Source organism: Elgaria multicarinata, chromosome 4 (assembly GCF_023053635.1).
Source record: "Elgaria multicarinata webbii isolate HBS135686 ecotype San Diego chromosome 4, rElgMul1.1.pri, whole genome shotgun sequence".
NCBI lineage: Eukaryota > Metazoa > Chordata > Lepidosauria > Squamata > Anguidae > Elgaria > Elgaria multicarinata.
Genome location: NC_086174.1, coordinates 67,942,970 through 67,963,199, shown reverse-complemented (window position 1 = coordinate 67,963,199; position 20,230 = coordinate 67,942,970). Strand labels below are relative to the sequence as shown.

At 41.7% G+C, this 20,230-nt stretch overlaps 1 protein-coding gene across 1 annotated transcript in view; it reads left to right on the top strand.

Moving 5' to 3' along the window:
- SLC22A3 (solute carrier family 22 member 3) overlaps positions 1-19,728 on the top strand; it is a 33,898-nt gene extending 14,170 nt beyond the window's left edge. The window contains exons 4-11 of the mRNA XM_063124472.1: positions 2,684-2,852; positions 4,067-4,184; positions 9,849-9,946; positions 10,056-10,270; positions 14,612-14,720; positions 16,524-16,636; positions 18,510-18,609; positions 19,389-19,728. Of these exons, the coding sequence (XP_062980542.1) occupies positions 2,684-2,852; positions 4,067-4,184; positions 9,849-9,946; positions 10,056-10,270; positions 14,612-14,720; positions 16,524-16,636; positions 18,510-18,609; positions 19,389-19,446 (980 nt within the window). The 3' untranslated portion in view covers positions 19,447-19,728. The remainder of the gene's footprint in view (positions 1-2,683; positions 2,853-4,066; positions 4,185-9,848; positions 9,947-10,055; positions 10,271-14,611; positions 14,721-16,523; positions 16,637-18,509; positions 18,610-19,388) is intronic.
- Positions 19,729-20,230: the final 502 nt, after the last annotated feature.

Sequence of the window (20,230 nt, the reverse complement as noted above, 5' to 3'; positions counted from 1 at the left end):
TGAACCATAGTTTCTTGGTAATGTAATAGTACACAAAAGAAGGGAAGAGTGGGGGGAGGTACCCAGGTGAAGCACTTGATTGCTATGTCTAAACCATTATTATTATTATTATTATTATTTATTTATTTATATAGCACCATCAATGTACATGGTGCTGTACAGATAACACAGTAAATAGCAGGACCCTGCCCCGTAGGCTTACAATCTAATAAGTTGTAGTAAACAATAAAGAGGGAAGGAGAATGCGAACAGGCACAGGGAAGTGTAAACAGGCACCGGGTAGGGTGAAGCTAAACAGTATAGAGTCAGAACAAACTCAATATTTGAAGGCTATAGGGAAAAGAAAAGTTTTTAGCTGAGTTTTAAAAGCAGTGATTGAGTTTGTAGTTCTCAAGTGTTCTGGAAGAGCATTCCAGGCGTAAGGGGCAGCAGAAGAAAAAGGACGAAGCCGAGTAAGGGAAGTGGAGGTCCTTGGGCAGGCGAGAAGCATGTCATCAGAGGAGCGGAGAGCACGAGCGGGGCGATAGTGTGAGATGAGAGAGGAGAGATAGGCAGGAGCTAGACCGTGAAGAGCTTTGAAGGTCAGCAGGAGAAGTTTATATTGGATTCTGGAGTGAGTTGGAAGCCAATGAAGAGATTTCAGAAGTGGAGTGACATGGTCAGAGCGGCGGGCCAAGAAGATGATCTTAGCGGCAGAGTGGTGGACAGAGACCAGCGGACTGATGTGAGATGAAGGAAGGCCAGAGAGAAGAAGGTTGCAGTAGTCCGACCGAGAGATAACCAGTGCGTGAACGAGAGTCTTGGCAGAAGAGACAGACAAAAATGGTCGAATCCTGGCAATATTATACAGGAAGAAACGACAGGATTTAGCTACTGCCTCGATGTGAGGAGTAAAGGAGAGCGAGGAATCAAATATAAAGCCAAGACTATGAGCTTCCGTGACCGGAGTAAGCGTGACATCGTTGACAGTAAGAGAGAATGAGAGGTGAGGAGAAGGTTTAGGAGGAAAAACAAGCAATTCAGTCTTTGCCATGTTAAGTTTCAAACGACGATGAAGCAGCCAGGCTGAGATATCTGAGAGACATGCCGAGATACGATCGTGAACATCAGGAGAAAGTTCCGGAGATGAGAGATATAATTGTGTATCGTCGGCATACAGGTGATATTGGAGGCCGTGAGATTGGATAAGCTTACCCAAGGGCAGCATGTATAGAGAGAACAACAACGGGCCAAGCACCGAGCCTTGCGGAACCCCAACTGAAAGGGGAAAAGAGGAGGACGAGGTGCCGTTAGCCGACACGCTGAAAGAGCGACCCTCTAGATAGGAGGCGAACCAGTTATAGACAGAGCCACAGAGTCCAAGGTCATGGAGGGAATCTAAGAGAAGATCGTGATCAACCGTGTCAAAGGCTGCGGTTAGATCAAGGAGAATAAGAACAGAATAATGGCCTTTAGACTTGGCAGTAAGAAGATCATTGGTGATCTTGGTAAGGGCTGTTTCAGTGGAATGCAAAGGACGGAAGCCAGATTGAAAGGGATCCAGAGCAGAGTTATTAAAGGGCAAGAGAGAGACAGGTCGGTAGTTAGACAGGGATAGTCGATCAAGAGTGGGTTTTTTGAGAATTGGAGAGACTGTAGCATGTTTAAAAGCAGAAGGAAATGAACCAGAGGACAGAGAAGAATTAATGATGTGAAGCAAGGACGGGAGGATAGCGGGGATAAGATTAATAAAGACGCGAGAGGGAATCGGATCACGGGAACAAGTGGAAGGCTTCGACGAGCACAGTATTTTAGACAGTTCATTAGCTGAGACCGAAGGGAACGCCGAGAGAGTTGCAGGAGGAACTGACAGGTGAGGGACAGGAGCTGGAAGCGGAGCAGAGCTGGCTAGATCGGAGCGAATAGTTTGGATTTTAGCATTGAAGAAAGAGGCAAAGTCATTGGCAGACAGAGAGGCGGGGAGAGATGGCGGATTAGGCTTCAAAAGAGAATTGAAGGACGCGAAGAGCCGCTGAGGGTGCTTAGCATTTGACTGGATCAACGTTGAGTAGTGCTGCTGTTTGGCCAGTGAAATGGCAGAAGAGAAAGAGGAGAGAACAAATTTGTAGTGGACAAAGTCCGCCCAGTCCTTGGTCTTACGCCACAGGCGTTTGGATGCCCGGGAACAAGAGCGAAGGTAGCGGAGGAAAGAGGTGAGCCACGGTTGGGGTTGAGAGGGGCGAACTATCCGAGTTGTAGATGGAGCAAGATTATCAAGAGTTGAAGATAAGGAGGAGTTAAAGGAGGAGACGGCTGAGTCCAAGGAGACGGCTCTGTAGACAGAAGGAAGAGAGGAGGCTAAAGACTGAGAAAAAGCTTCATAGTTGATAGAATGCAGGTCACGACAAGGGCGTGAAGCGGGACGTGAAGGAGGGGGATTGTGAGTAATATTGAAAGAGACTAGATGATGATCTGACAGAGGAAAGTCAACAATAGAAAAGTCCAGGACAGAGCAGTTCCGAGTGAGGACAAGATCCAGACAGTGTCCAAATTCTCTTCCACCCACTTAAGTAAAGGACAAAGACAATAATATCAATGCAAATCCAAAATGTAACACACAACAATGACTTCCTAACCTCTGATTTTTAATAGCAAATTGGCAGTTTCCTTTCAGTGTCTTCTGTTTGTCTTTTTGCCAATTCAGTGACAGAGATAGTTGGTTCAGATGAGCGAAGAATTGTTGGGATTGTAATTCAGATCTTCTTCACCCTTGGAGTTGTGATTCTTCCTGGAATTGCTTATTTAATTCCCACATGGCGGGGGATTCAGCTGGCTACAACACTCCCTAATTTCCTTTTCCTGATATATTACTGGTAATTTTCTTGTTGCTTTCCTTCTGTTATCTGTAGAATAATAATAATTGTAGATTTTTAGTGCAAGGTCTTGTAGTGCAAAATAAGAACTAATGTAGTGTAGTGATTAAGAGAACTCCTCTGTCTGAATCTCTTCTCTATCACTTACTGAAAAATTGCCCCTAGATAAGCCAATCTCTCATCTGCTGCAATAAAGAAGCAATAATAATGACTTACCTTACAGGACTGTTATAAGGATTCCTGAAGCACTTTTAATGCCCCAAAACACAATATAATATATTATGTATATAACATATAATGTATTATGATACAATCATATAATTGTAATAATTATTATAACTAATAATAGCATTAGGTTATTAGATGTAAAAACACAGGTTGTTCGTAGGACTTTGTAAAGGAAATGCTGCTTTTTGTATGAGCCCTACTCAAAAATGAAATGTAAACCTTAAGTAAAATACGAAGTGAAAACACAGCCTTTAGGGATGATTAATTAATTCATTGTCCAGTCATACATGTGCTGAAGGAGTAAAAAGAAGCCAAAGGCAAAGGTAGAACCAGGCAATCTTCAAAATGGAATATTTACAAAAGTTTATTTACAGTGCCAAGGTGCCGCCTACGCGTTTCGAACGCAAACTGCGCTCTTCCTCAGGACTTTTTAATTTATTTTTTAGATAACAGCCCTGAGGAAGAGCGCAGTTTGCGTTCGAAACGCGTAGGCGGCACCTTGGCACTGTAAATAAACTTTTGTAAATATTCCATTTTGAAGATTGCCAGGTTCTACCTTTGCCTTTGGCTTCTTTTTACTCCCCCACGGGGTTTTCCTTGCTTTTGCACTATACATGTGCTGAGACATGGATGAGTCATTCGCATAATTCATGCATATCTTTAATTTTTAATTATTATTTTATTACATTTATATACCGCCCCATAGCCGAAGCTCTCTGGGCGGTTTACTATTCATTACTATCACATGGATCAATTATACTGGGCTTCTACTGTGTTTTACCATGTGCATTATCTATTTGCTTGCTGAACCTGTAAGATCCTTGTTTTCATCTGCAAAAAAAGGTTGCAGAAAGGTTAAAGAAGTTACAGCTTGCCAGGAAAAATTTGGAAAGCACAAACATCTCACATTTATTGCAAGCAATAAATCTCTTTGTTTTCTTAATACTGTTAGCAAATACATCCTCATTGGCCTCTCTCTTTTGCAGGCTGATACCTGAATCTCCTAGGTGGCTATTGACTCGCAAAAAAGGAAAAAGGGCCCTAAAGATTTTGCAGTCAATTGCTGAGAACAATGGGAAAGGTCTTCCACCACATTTTTCTGAGGTACTGGCTACATATGAGTATGGGGTATCAATGTACCACTTTTAGGGGCAGGGAGCAGAGTCTTTAAACAATTATACTTTCCTATATTAATTTTACATCTGTACTGATACAAATCCAAGGCATGATGTCACACATCTTCCAAAGCTACTTATTCTTCACTGTACACAAGACAGTGGAGATCTTGGCGATCGTGGTGCCAGCAAAGGAGATGCAATTTGTGCTATTAGAAGAGCCATGTTTGTTTTTGGTTCTTCAGCCCCACACAATGAAACCTGGATAAAGAAGAAATGTTCCTCACCCTTTTCTGTTGTTGCCTAGGCACCCGTCTATACAACAATGAGATTGCTCCTCAATGATTTCGTTGATTCAAATCTAGGAAAAGAGCGTCACACTGCAGCAGCAACAGTGATTTATCTCCAGATATTTTTTTGTAGTGCAGTTATTACTGCTCACATACGCATTATCGCATATATGTTGCTATGGAGTAGACAAGTGAAGCTATACATTTTATAGCTCTGCAGATTCACAGAAGAGGAAAACTGAGGGCTTAAAGGAACGAGGCAGCAAAGGATATGAGAGGGGGACTGAACATATCTCCTCTCTCTCTCGCTGCCCATTCTCCACTCTTTGTTTTAATTTAAAAAGCTCCATCTGCAGACCTCCACAGATTCATATAGTTCAACATGAAAACGGAAGGAAGGAACGAGGCAGCCAGAGGACGCAATAGGTGGGAAGGCGGGAAATCAGCCAATCACTTTGTCCTGCCCTCAAAGTTACACCCACATGTCAAAATGCGATTTAACTCCCCCAAGAACACATAACTCTAATGCGGTGCAAACTTGGACGTTTATCAAAAAGTCGCAGTAAATTGCAAATGCGAATATGTGCATTATCGCGTTAAAAACCCAACTCTGCAGCAAATGGACGGCTGCGTCATGTGTCCTAAAATGCGAATCTGCACATTTATGTTGGGGTAAAGAGGCCATATAGACAAGCCCCTGCTCTTTGCTAGTGTAGGGATGAGAAGTTTCCCCCATTCTGTTCCTTCATTGTTTCATTGGTCTGTGCTGCATTCCATCCCTGTTAAATTCCAGTTCAACTTGGAGGAATTCTGGAATCAGAGCATATGCCATTTGCAGCAGCTTTTTAATTTTTTCTGTTCCTTTCTGTATTCCCAGCCTCCTAATGAGCATACACACTTTGATAAAACACACACACACACACACACACACACACACACACACACAAAGCAGTCTTGAAGTGATCATACATATAAATGCATCAAGACTCTTGTGTGGTGTTTTACTGATGTGCACATGTGCACATCAGTAAAGCACTTATGCAAAAAGTTTTTTAAAAATCCTGATACAACCAAGCATAAAATAACATCAAGATTGTTTTTTGTGGGGTGGGGTACAGTGTTTTATCAACGCACTCAACTATCAGGATTCTGAGTGGATGGAGAGCCTGTATATATGTAGCTGTATGTGAGCAGGCCCTTTTAAATGTTACACTAAACATGTGGACACTGGGAGATGGAGCCATTAGGGTGTATGGTGTTGGCAACAGGGCAATCCTGCCCCCGCCCATATGCACAGCAAAGGCATGATGACAAAAAGCCAGAATAGACCTATTATCTTGCATGTGAACAAGCACTCATTCTCTTGGCTTATAAAGCTATATCACACTTCATATTGCCTTAGTTTATCTTATGTATTGCACTTAATTACTTTAGATGCATTGGAAATGTTATTTAGCCTATTTGATTTTTTGTTGTTCAACAAGAGAAGGATAGTTGGAAATATAGCATTTCAAAAGGACAATATTTTTCTTTGGCTTTTTCAGTAGACAAATGCAAAATTCAGTGCTTTCCACCCCACAATCCAGAGGACGATATATTAAAACATTATAAACCACCACAACAAAGTAGTGCAGTTTTTTGTAATAGTTTCGACAGCAGACCGTGATGTATATCTTATGAAAGTGTTGTCTGTCTGTCTGTGAGGACCATATTTTATGAGATCAGATTAAAGGCAGTAGACACGGGGATGTGTGGGCTGCAGTGTTTCCATCTGTTCAAATTCCTCAGTTTGTTCAGCATCTCAGTATTTTTAGAACCTTGACCCTAGTGTCCAGGGTTGTATTACTTTCCCTGCATCATTCCCAAAGATCTTAGCCTACATTTTCAAGTAGTATTCACAGTCATGACCCAAATGTATTTGCAGCTGCAACTGGTTAGCCTTAGTAATAGCTGTGACCTCTAAGCTGCACTCTGGATCCATTTCAGGGTCCTTTGGAATACACAAGTCCTGTCATTCTTGATTTGGTGCCAGCAGAAAACATGATGCTCCCGGAACTGCGATAATGGGAGGATCAAGCACATTTAACATGCTGTCCTCTGTGGAGTTACTTCTCAGATTATGTAGCTCAAGTTTCCAAAGTGAAGCTGGGAGTTTGAGGAAAAACTACTATACTGTAACTCTTATAAGCACCTCAGTGCCCTGGTGGTGATAAGGCTGTTGTAATGCATAATGGCATTGGGCAGTGTGTCATTGTAGAGTTGTTTCTATTTTAATCTTCCACTTGTTGTTTTTTCAAAATCGTACGATTTTGAAAAAAAAAATCTTTAAAAATGCGGTGGGAGTCGGTAAGGTTTCAGTAACATTTATTGCAAATGTGTTACAATTTTATTTCCCTACTCTTTTGGGAAAGGTATTTGCTTGCATATTGACAGAGGGTACAATCCACTAGGAAGTTCTCGAGTAGAAGCCCCAATGATGCAACTGTGGCAGCAAGCAAGCAGGTGGTGACCAGCACATGGCCTGCTCCAGCTGGACTGTTCCCCTCCCCAACAGGGCCTTCTACCATTCAATGCCCTCTGGGAAGGATCCCAGAAGAGGAAGATAGTCAAAGATCACTTCAGAGCCTGCTTTAGCCAGACTGTTCCCCTCCCCCACAGGTCCATCTAGTGTCAGAACTGCAATGAGAGCCAATCTTCAAGTCAGTAGTCCTAACAGGTGGTCTTTCAGACAATTCAGACTCAGTACTTGTCAAAAACCACCCTGGGCCTAATTAGCTAATTGTGAGTTCTCTAATAGAGAAAGACTCCAGTGGAGTAAGAGAGTTGCTGCTAAACTAACATTAGTGGCCTACACAGAACTCAAAGGGCTTCGTCAGTCCTTCCCTCAGGGAGGGTCCTCTGCGTTGAGTCCAGTGAGTGGCCAATCTGGCAGAGCATCTCAATTCCCTCATATGCTCCACTCTTGCATCTGCCAAGTCTAGCTCCTCCTCCCTCTGTGAGGAAGATGTGGTATCTATCCCAATTATTATGTCCTTGGAAAGATTCTTCTCTGACCCTTGGAGTTTCTTGAGGAACTTCCTTCCTCACTTTCTGACCCAGCTCTTCTCCTCCTAGCTCCACCTCTGAATCCGATTCAGAATCTTCAGACTCCATAGGGAGCCTGGGCCCATTCCTGACATGACATGATTGTTGAGGTTAATTGTACGCCTCCTTGGAAGGATGAGTATTTTTATGAGTTTGGGGGTGGTCTAAATGACCTTTCAAGGATTTCCCCTTCTCCTCACCAATCCCCTTAAATTGTTCCGGAACGAGACTTACCTTTATCCCCTTTGTAAGAAATGTGCTTATTCAGAGGCCTGTGGAGACAACAGAAGCAAGTGAAGTCTGCAGTTTGGCAGCCTATGATGAAACTGGATCTGAAAAGGAGGCAGAGAGCTGAGTCGCTCTCTGCAAGAAATCCTATGGCATTGTGGGTTCCCTTAGAAACCACATGGGGGAACAAGCAGCTATTGAAGTGTAATGGTGTGGCCCTGACCTCATGCTCATCTTGTATATGTGTAAATGCACCTTAATTCACAGAAATGTCATAAGTCTCCAGTGACCTTCTTCTATAGAAACAAAATCATTGGTAAGCGCTGGAACCCCTGAAACAACTCACTGCTCAGACATGGAGTGTCCGCGTGTAACAGTGTCCTGAAAGGCAGAACATGTAAATAGCAATACTAAAGAGTACAGAAGGCATACATTAAGATCAATTTTTTTCTCTCTCCCTCAAGTATAATTAGATATGTTTTCCTACTAGCATGTTTGGAAATAGCATCGAGGAGAACAAACCAGGGTTTAAAACTTTGGGTTGTTTCCCCCTCAACAACCCTGAGTTCACAGCTCATGCCAACCAGCACAAGAACGGGACATTCCTGAGTTGTCTAAATTGGATGCAAAGCAGAAGCAGTGAGGAGGCTGGAGGCAGAGTGCTGGCTTGCTCCCTTGGGTTGTCTTTACATGTGGATTCAGTCTATTGAGCAATTTTCACCTATGGTTATCCTGCTCAGTTTTTATATATAACTAAATATTGTTTATGCTTGGTCCCATTTTTATTTTATTTTATTCAATTTCTAAATTATGCTTCAATGCAAAGATTACCAGAGCAGTTTAAAATAAATATATATTACTTAATGTATGATAAACGCATGCACACGCACCCACCCACACACCACAAAACAAACAAATCAGCAGAATAAAACCAGAATAAAACTACTCACATACTGAAAGCCTGGGAAAATGAAAAGATCTTTGCCTGATATCAGGAAGAAATTGAGGTAGTCCCCAGGTGAACCTCCATGGATGGAGAGTAATTACGGAGCTACGGCAGAGAAGACCCCTTCCCAGTCACTACCCACCTCATCGCAGATGGGGAAATCAGCCAGGTGGGGAAGGGACAGTGCATCTGGGGGCATCCATTTTGAAAAATCATTTCTCAGTTATTTGAAATCTTTTTATTTTTAAGGTTGCACTGAAGCGTGCTTTAAATTTCAGTGCTATTTCATTATTACCTCACTCTTTAAAGGTAGAAATGTGTGCGTGTGTGTGAGTGTGTATAAATTAAATGCTCTTTTAAGTGCTATTATGTAAATATTTTTATTTGTTTTTCTTTTATACTATATAGGGGAAAGCAAAAAGTAATATTAATCCTTTGGTGAACATACTTTTCGTTTTTTACAAAGCAGACTTAGAAAGGCATATGATGATGATTTATTTATTTATTTATTACATTTCTATACCGTCCAATAGCCGAAGCTCTCTGGGCGGTTCACAAAAATTAAAATCATAGTAAAACAACAGGTTAAAAGCACAAATACACAATACAATATAAAAAGCACAACCAGAATAAAAACCACACAGCAAAATTGATATAAAATTAAAATACAGAGTTAAAACAGTAAAATTTAAATTTAAGTTAAAATTAAGTGTACTGGGAGAATAAAAATGATGCTAGTTTTTGACCTGAACTCCTAACGTCCTCATATTTGTGGGGGAGAGAGAGAAAGGGCAATATTGCATGTATTGATGAATTGTAGCCTCAGATCAGCAAAGTATTTAGGCACAAGCACCTTCACTTATTCAGCAGCAGAATTTAAGTGCAATAGTAAATATTGCTGCTTAAAAAAACCCAAATATTACGCTGAGTGACGGTATCATCTGATGAATGGTTCAAGCTATGCAGAACACAAGGCAACAAATCTTTGTTCATTCCACCTGTTAATAATCAACCTATATTTTCATGTTTTATTAGTATGTTTCAATTCTGTAGCACATCTTCCTTTACTGTTATTTAGGTGGTGATTTCTGCTTCTTTTGCTTAGATCACAGTCTCTGACGAGGAGGTTAGTAATCCATCTCTTCTCGATCTGGTTAGAACTCCGCAGATGAGAAAATTCACTCTGATTTTAATGTATGCCTGGTAAGCCCCAGCTGTGTTGCCCCTTTAGCTTTCTTGTTTGCTCTTTCCCATGCAAGTCTGGCTGCTTTGAATTCTTTGCAGCTCTGTTGTTTTTGTTTTGCTTCTTAAGGTTCACGAGCGCAGTGGTTTACCAAGGGCTTGTCTTGCGTCTGGGAATTGTACAAGGAAACCTTTATTTGGAGTTCTTCGTCTCAGCTGTGATGGAATTTCCTGCAGCTTTTTTAATCTTACTGACAATTGACCGCACAGGCCGACGCCCTCTCTTTGCGTCAAGTGGCATAGTGGCAGGCATTGCGTGCTTAATTACTGCATTCTTACCAAAAGGTAACCTCCTTTGCTTTGTTATTCGTTTGTGTAATTGCTAACCTGACACGTCTTTCACAGTGGACAATCTAAATATATAAATAATTTTAAAATAGGTATAAAACACCCAAACGTCCTTGGAAACTGGCTGAAATAAGGTATTGCATTACTTCTTGAAAGTAATGGTAAACCTCATAGGTAGGGAGTTCAGCAGTTAGAAATGGTTATCAAAAGTGCCTTCTTACATGCTTCACAGTTTTCACAATGCATAAGCAGTAATATCAAGAGTAATATCAACTGATAGTGTTGTGATGCATTGGAATATTGAAAGGAGCTATTTACTAAGATTGCAGTACCTGCCAAAATTATTATTTTCATCTTATGTGGATCCAGCTCCTATTGCCTCCGCTGTATTCACTGCCAAGCACAGCCAGATGTTCAGAAGACGCCTTAAACCAAGGCTTTAACCACGGGGAATAAGGCAAAAAAGCCTTATTCATCATGGTTAAAGCTGTAGTTTTAAGGTGTCTTCTGAACGGGGCCACTGTATAAGCATTGGAAGAGATGACTGAAAGCATTGAAGATATGATATGTCAGCACCCTCTCAGGCCTGCCTGCACTGCACAAATGAGTCACTTGAAAACACATATGAGGTCCTGCAATTACATTATTCACTCATGGCTGGGATATCTACAGCCCCTGATTAGATATGCCCAAACCAGCAGAGTAGCAATTTACTTAAAAACCAAAAAGGGGAAAAGATGGTGACATTGAAGGACTAGGTGGAATCAGCCAAAGGAGTACGTTGTATCCAATGTGGTCTAACTTAAGTCCCACTCATTTCAATGGATAAAACTAACAGTGAATAAAACCCAATCCCAGGAACACCTCCCAAATCTCAGAATTATATTACCTCTTGGTTAGTACTAGGCCACTGAAAGATTAAATGAGGTCAGTACAGTACATTTGTTACTTTGTCCTTATGGAAGGAAGAGTGGGAAGGTTTTACATCTGTTTAATGCTGAGATGAGAGCTCTCCTTGCTAGAACAGTGAAATTATTTCCTTTTCCCAAAAGACCAGTTGATTTTAAGGGGTGGTTGCAGTATAACGTGAAGAAATATAAATATTACAAAACCTATTTGCACCCTCACTGCCTACCAGGAAATAGTCTGGGAACCCAAATGGTGCAGACACCACATTGTATAAATTTGGAATTAATTGCAAGTAACAGAAATACTAAAAAGTTACTTTCCTGGACTTTTATTTGTTTTGTTATCTCTGTCTCGTCTTCTTGCAGTGGTCATATGCCAATGTTTCTGTTCCAGCAGTAGTAATCTGAGGAACATTTGGCACAATCCATTTCCCCAGGTGCTTAGCAAACAATTGGCAAATGGTTCAGCTTATCAGATTTCTGTAAACTTCAGACTTTCAGAGCTATGCAAAAGTACAAAGCTGTGACATCACTGTCAAATCCCACAATCATATCCATAATGTTAGCGAATGCTGAGTGATGTTATAAGAATCCCATATTTGTATACAAATAGATTAAAAATGAACTGCCTTTGCCACATTCATTGTTATCTCCCTGAACACCCAAGTGAAAAACACCACCCTTTCTGGGAACAAATTGAGTAAACAGGGAGATAACAGGTTTAAATAAGCATGGTACAGCCCATTAGAGGGTTTTACCCATAAAGGTGACCTAAACATAAATAAAATAAATAAATTTAATCTATTACAGCGAAATAGCAGGTACAGCCAGGACTTTTTTGATAATCCCAAAGCAACAGAAGCCCAGTGCCTTCATTGGAATCAACAAAAAGCAGTTATGGGTGGTTACTCAGAAGTAAGTCCCACCAGTTTCAGTGGGACTAAGGCCTTAGCTAGACGGGGCTTTATCCCGGGGCAAACCCCAGGATTGTCCCTGTGCGTCCACATGACGCACAAGGGATCCCGGGATCAGGGAGGGATCATCCCTCCCTTGCCCCGGGATAGAGCTCTACACTTTGGGACTGGTTTATCCGCGGTCTCGTTCAGAGCCCGAGACCACAGAATGTGTGGCCCATTGCCGCAGGTTGAGGGAAATTAATTTAATTTTAAAAACCACTTACCTTTTGCGCACAAGCGTTCATGCACTGGCGTCGCTTTAAGAAAATAAAAAAAGGTGGGCGCAACCCTCTCCTCCTGAGGTCATCACGTGTAAACGAAGGAGGGATCTTGTGTTAAACACAACACGAGATCTTCCCTTCTCCATCGCGTGATAAAAGGTAGGTCTAACTAAGGCCTGAGTCTGCATAACACCTCATCCATCCCATCTGAAAGGTGGAGGTACAAGTTCCACGATTCTTTTTTGCGCTTTTTAAAAATAGTACAATATTTTACATGATGCACCCTTTCAAGCTGCAACTTGAAAAAGAAGACTAGCATGGGAGGAAATAAGCTTTTCTGCAATCACTCCATCATACACCCACCCCACTGTGTTTTAAGGGGGGGTAGGGGATTAAATTATTTTTCATCATGTTATTGGAGAATATGCATATTAAAATAAAGTACATGTCTTTAAATTATTACAAAATTCAGTTAGCTATATAAAAGAAAATAAAGTATATGGATAAATATATTGACATTCATTAATCCAATGATTTACGAATAAACTAAATTTCTTGATAAATCTCTTTGTTGTGATTGCTTGGCTCTTGTATAGAATATGAGGTTAGGCAGATAAGCAATTGTCTGTATTCACCCATAACAATCCAATATTGGAAGGATTCTTAAAAAATTCTCATGAGCTATAGTAGCTTGATTTGAGTAAGCAAGACTGTAACCAATTCCAGATCTTCATCCAAAATGAGACCTTTCAGAGATCCAAGAAGGGCATTCTTAGAGGATACAAAATAGTTCATAACCTGTGAAGTCTTTTACTATCCCAAGATTTCTTGCCAAAAAAAGATTGTATTTATAAGCATTTCCCAAAAACGTGTATATGAGCTCACTGAAATTCTTTTAACTTCTCTTCGAAGCTTGGTTCAGCTCTGGCTTTGTCTGTGACGTGTTCATTCGAATGGGAAAAGTGCATTTCAGATGCGAAAAGTATGCTTTTCTGTGCAGATCTTTTAAAAGTGCAATTTCCAGTTCCTCCCTATTGAATAAAGGATGAACATTATTTTTCTCTTTAAATACACATTTCAGAGCTGTGCATTGAAAAAAAATACACATTTTCTGAACACAATCGCAAGTTTGGAAATGTGAAAACTTTCTTTTTAAAAAGTGCTCCTCTTTGTATTTGGAGTTATGAATGGGGCAAGTTCGGATGATTTGTGAACTGAAACAAAATTCTTGTACGTCCCTACTTAAAAGCTAACCTTGCATCTGAAAAAAGCAGTCTTTAGTGCTACCTACAGGTAAATGTGAGTAATGCTACTAAATAATTTAAAATTTGAGCAACAAGTAAGTTCATTTCTTGCTGTTCATTGAAATACATAACCTAATCCTTCCCTACTCTTAGGCCTCTGTCAGGTAACAGTAACATTGGGAATTGATTAAACCGTATCCCTTTAAATGTCCATTTTGCCCATTCCTAATGTTATGATCCTGAATTTAGTTTGGAAGAGCAAAGCATCATCTCGTTTTCTTATTTATCTGTGAAAAAGCTTCATCAAATCAATAGAGGTTATTTAGTTAGTTGTTAATAGTGTTTCATCATTTTAGGATATCAGGGTGCTAGAGCAGTCTATCAGATTAGAGAACAATATAAAGTCATGGTAAATAGGATCAGAAATAGGATCTTGATGTTTGGGTCCTATGGTTAAAAGATTTCCTTAAAGTTGCAATGCTGTGATTGCTAATGTGGGAGTAAACCCCATTGAAATAAGTTAGGGTGACCATATTTGGGAAACCAAAAAAGAGGACACCTAGTGTGTGTGTGGGGAAGCAGCTTTCTGAGTCCTGCAGAAAGTACGTTATTCCCCCGCCACCTTAAAGAACCCGATTGGAGTGGAGGAGGGGAAAGGATTTCATTCTGCACCACCACCATCCACTCCAATTGGGGCCTTTTCTATAATGTCCACGAATGACCCACTTTCCCCTTTAAGACCTCAATTGGAGCTCGGGGTGGGGGAATGATGTGCCTCAAGAAAGCATGTCATTCCCTCCTGCCATGCTAATGGCAGCCTTAAAGAGGAAGGTGTGTCATTCCAGGACATTATTGAAAATTATAGAAAATCCCCCCTGACACCATGGAAAGAACAAAAACCAGGACAAATCCGGGGAAATCCTGACAGTTGGTCACCCTAAAATAAGTGGAACCGATCTTTTGAGTAGACATGCTTACGACTACATGATTCATTTGCCTGTCTCAACAGATATCCCATGGTTAAGTACATCAGTAGCCATTGTGGCAAGATTGGCGATCACCATAACTTTTGAACTTGTGTATCTTGTGAATTCTGAATTGTATCCTACAGTGTTTAGGTAAGTGGAATATACTTCTTGAAGAATTTCATAGGGTCAGCACTGAATTAGAAAGTCCTTTTTTTTCTTTTCTTTTTTTGTGGGAGTGAAAAAGTCCTTGAATTATTGGTTGGCAGAAAGCAATAATGAAAGAGAGGTAATGAAGGGAAGCTAAGTGTGCAAATAAGGTTTGCAAACCTTATGTGAATGTGTCTGTGGAGGTGATGTTATGCACCTTTTTATGCAATCTACAATACACTGATGTAAGATGAGAAGGCCTCAGCTCAAAGTTTTGTGGGGCCCTGAGCAAGCTCCACTTGGTGGAGGGGCCCTGCCAGGGCCAAGCATCCATAATTTACTACTTGGTAGTGGTGGTTAGGGATGTCAGAGAAATCCATTTGGGGGTGGAATTCAGCTCATTCCCCCTCTGGTTTTCTGAGGCTCCCTCTGACTTTGTTTCAGTTCCCAATGTAGCGCCGAATTGATCTGCAGCATCTTGAATGCCACAACAGATTTTCAGGGATTTTTTTGCATTTGTTTTTGGAAGGTTCTGCAATTTGCACCAATTTTCTGAGCTGTTTGTGCAAATTATAGCCAAACTTGTGCAAATTCAACCATAATTTATGCAAATTGCTCAGAAATTTGCACAGATTGCAGAACTTTAAAAAAACCCATCACAAAACATTCCCAGAGTTTAGGGAACAGTCCGCAGGTTGGCTTGCAGATGCAAAGTTAGTTGTACATGCCATGGAACTCCATCGAGCCAAAAAAAGAAATAGATTTCCCAGCAATGGAAATCTTTAGTGGTGGTACTGAGTGAGTGGGGTGATACAATGATGAAGGCAGTGCTGGTGAACACAAGCACATTGCCCAGGCCCAGAGCCCTGCTGATTGCCACCTCCAGACTTCTCTCCAGTTCCTGCTAGCTGTTCAGCCCCATGCACATTATTATTATTATTATTATTATTATTATTATTATTATTATTATTATTATGCCTTTTTTCCTGCGAGGAACCCAAGGCGGAGTACATAATCCTCCTCCTCCTCTCCACTTTATCCTCACAGCAACATCCCTGTGAGGTGGATTGGGCTGAGAGTCTGTGACTGGCCAAAAGTCACCCAGTGGGTTTCCATGGCCGAGTGGGGACTAGAACCCGGATCTCCTGACTACCAGTCCGGCACTCTAGCCACTACACCACACTGGCTCTCTCACTTGTCAGCAATTCCACCTTAATTGCACTGGCCTCACCTCAGATATGTTGTTGTTGGGGCTGGGATAATTAAGATGGTGGTGCAAGCACATTGTGAAGGTCCAGAGCCCTGCTTAGAGCCACCACTGGGCAGCTGTGGCTCAGCAGCCATGTTGACCTGAACTCCATGGCTACGTACACAATTCACCAGTGCCATCATCTTAATTATTCCAGTCCCACCCCGAGCAGACAGACATCCTGGCACAATTAGGATGGTAGCTCCAGCAAGTACAGGCACACTATGTGGGCCTAGAGTTCTAACTGACAACATTGCTGGGTGAAGCAATACTTTCAGTCCCCCACTGACCCCCAGCAGAGCCACATCAGCAATGGCACCCCAATAACTTGCAGTGCAACGTTCTGCTAAGTCATGTGGGCCCCATTACCTCTTGCTATTACCTCTTAGGCAAGAATACATTAATGGGACATTTACCTAGGGCCCTTTTATTCTAAGGCCAATACTGAATATAAGTTTAAAAACAAACAACAACAATCTGAGTGAAATGGACATATTATGGAAGAGCTACTGTATATATCCTGATTAATATGCTCTCTCTTGTTTCTTTCCTTACAGAAACTTTGGTGTTTCATTCTGTTCAGGTCTATGTGATATAGGAGGCATTGTAGCCCCATTTCTGCTATACCAGCTAGCAAATATCTGGTCAGAGCTTCCTCTACTTGTCTATTGTAAGTTGTTATTTTAAAAGTTGCCTTTTTTCTTGCTGGTTCTTTTAAGAAGTAAAGCTAGAAATGTTTTCATTACCCACTACTGCTCCATTGTCCCATCTTCCCATACAACTAACTTTTCAGGGCAAAACAAAACATTTTTGCTTGCAACGGTGAGAGCCAGTCCTTATTGCCACATTCTCCCAGCTCTCAGTCATTTTTCTGATCCCCCTACATCGACCCTGCACTTTTGAAAGCATTGAACAGCCTTGCTGTGTGTGTGCAGTCCTCAGGGGGCATTTTCAGAGATTGTCAGGAAGGCGGGAAACATTCCTACATTTTTCAGCCAATGGGACAGCCAAACCAAGAAGGTCCCCTGGGAACAATAGGGTCATTCTCTAGGACAAAGGTCAGGAACCCCCAATGAACAAACCAGCTTCAGGCCTATGAGGCCTCCACACCCAGTCCACGGGGGCCCCTGTTGAAGGCCATCCTCCTCTTAAAGCTCCTGCCGCACCTCAAAAAGACACCATGCACCCCTTGCCTTTCCCTGCCAAGATAGGCAAAGACATGCAGACCTGGCCTCTGGGGGAGCCACTGCTTTAAAACATGTAGGGAACATGAGTGGTGCATTGAGCGAGTTCCTCTGAAGCTGGCACTCCAAGGTGCTCTAAGCTCTTGGAGCAGTGGATCATGGAGGCTCTATGGGCTTCTTGCCATTAACGACGAAAAGACAAGAGGTGTAAGGAGATGGCACATCAGGCATTGAAGTGACAGCTGCTGGAGGCTGCCTGGGTCCCTCACCTTTCCCAAACTCGGGCAAGGCACACTTCGGGCTGTGGCTCCATCTACTGCTGGCATTTAGCCTCTGAGGGCTTCCCCCAGTACCAGCGTGTCCCTTGGGCCAAAAAAAGATTCCCCATTCTTGCTCTAAGAGGAAGGCTGCAGGGTCGTGATCCCTGCTGCTCCTTATTGTAGTTCTTCCACTGCTTGGAGAAGTGGAAACAGGGCCAGTACTACCTTTAGGCCAACCCGGCAGCCGCCTAGGGTGCAGACCTCAGAGGGGCACAGTACTGACCTTTAAGGGTCACAGTTTTATACACATTAGCTGTTTTAAGAAAAAACATAGTAAAAGGAAATTATAATCGTTCAGAAACTCTTCTTGAACAGCTGAATCGGAGTTTGCATTTTTTGGGGGCGGGGTGCAAGTAGCTCGCCTTGCCGAGGGCGCAAAATAGTCTGGCACCAACCCTGAGTGGAAAAGCTTCTTTTTTTTAACAGTTAAAGAAAGACAATCTGCAACCCTCTGCCATCTTGTATCTATCCTGATAAGCACCTACACCAAAATAAAGTGAGATCACAAAAATCTTCAGGAGCCATTTTCACACACACACAAACTCCAAAATGTCACCAACAGCAACAACAACAGTCACCAAGGCCATTCCAATAGTCAAGAGAAGTTCCAAGAAGTCTGGGTCAATCTATGTAACTATGATTGTGTGGGGGTAAAAAGGCATGTTGAATGCCATATATGGGACCTGGAGAGGACCCTGCTTCATCTCCACCCCTTGACCCACACTATACCACCAGGATAGCAGAGTGTCTAGTGGTGACGTACCAGCTCAGCAGCAGCAAAGGCATCAGCTCAACTCCTCATGGTGGTACAGTTGGACAAGTTGTGTCCCAAACTTCAGGACCTGTGAATTCCATCATATGAGCTGCTACCCCAGGGTAGTTGCTCATGAGATTGGGCTACTGTACTTTAACCTGTTCATTTAGACCTTTCCTTGTGTTTTCTTGTTCCCTACGTCTATGCCATCTAGAACTGTAGTGTTAAATCTTATTTTTCACTGCCTGTGGAGCACTGTATGTTTCCCACTTCTCTTTTTCATAGGCATACTTTCTGTTCTGTGTGGGATTCTAGTCACACTTTTACCTGAGACAAAGGGGCTGACCTTACCGGAGACAGTAGAGGATGTGGAAAAGCTATCAAGGTACCTGCTATGCACTCTTATTTTTTCTTGTGTGTTTTCTTGGGAAGTGTTGTTACATTTCCAGACCTCATTTTTTATTAGCCTTGGGGGGCAAATTGTGTGTGTGTGTGCAAAAAAAAAAGAAGCAATCATGGGAGCCCCCAGTCCAGATTGTGACTGCAACTTGAGTGAAGTTGATCATTCCCCCAACCCAATGCTGCAGCTCTGATGAAAATCCCACTTCCAGTCTGCCATCTACCCTGGGAAAGAAATTGCTATTAGTAACAGTTTACTTATTAATTCATTCTATTTATATCCTGCCTTTCTTCCAGGGAGCTCAAGGCAGTGTATCTGGTTCCCCCCTTCCATTTTAATCTTGCAACAACCCCATGAGGTAGGTTAGGCAGAGTCAGTGAATGAACCCAAGGTCACCTAGTAAGCTTCATGGCTGAGTTTGGATTTGAACCCATGTCTCCCCAGTCTTAGTCTCACACTCTAACAGCTGCACCACACAGGTCCAATATCAGCTTCCCTCTTAGGGCAAATCACACTCTCAGAGAGGGCAGTTTTCATTGCAAAACAACCTCCCTCCTCTTATGTCATGGACCCTATCTGGATCATGTGTGACTGCTGTTTAACAAAATATAGACACAAATGCAAAGAAGAATTTATTGTAGTTTGGCCCTTAGTCTCAAGAATAACATGATCTGAAAAAGCATACCTTTCTGCTTAAATCAAGCTTCATTCCACAATTAAAACAAGTTCTTTATTTTATTCCCCCCCTCCTTTTATCACCACAGTTGTTTCAACAGAAGTTGTGGAAAACCCAGACATCAGAATTCCAGCACATACGTATAATTTTTTGCCAAATGTTGCCAGGAAATCATCAGTCACTGGTTCTTGGTTGGATTTCTGTTGGATGCTGTTATCATGACGGAGAGGGTGGATCTAGTTGTGTGATAATGAATAGCCCTTAAAGCACCTTTTCAAAATGTAAAAGACACAGAAAGTAAACATAGTATTTTTCTATGAATTTTGGAAAAAATGTATTTTCTAAGCCTGTTGTTTCTAGACAGGGAACTATTACATGTGGCTCTTGTAGAAGAGTAATCACTTCCATTAAATAAGTTGTTTATTTTGGATCATGGTTCTTTGTGTATGACTGCCCCACCTGGTTGTCCTTTTTCTTCTCTAATTTATGAGAGCAATTGTTTCAAAATGTTGTTGGATTGCATGGGGAAGAAATTGACATGATCCACGACATTGTGATAAAATCTGAAAACAAAACCATTCAAATAATTAAGTGTAACTAATTCAGAATGGAAAATTCATATTTCAAAGATACAAACGAGAGTAAACATGTATTGATTATACTTCTACAGAGTTTTCACTCTTCATCCTCAAGACAGCAAACATGGGAATATCCCACCTTATCCTCATAACAACCCTGTATGTAGGATAGACTGAGTGACAGGTACTTGCCAAAGGCTACACAGTGACCTTCATGGCTGTGTGGAGATTTGAACCCAGCATTCTATCTGCTGCACCATGTTCATCTTCTGTGACTGTCATTAAAATCTGGGAATGACTTGTATTGCGAGCCTGGCTCTAGGGATGCAATGGAGTGTGCAGCTTGCAGCTG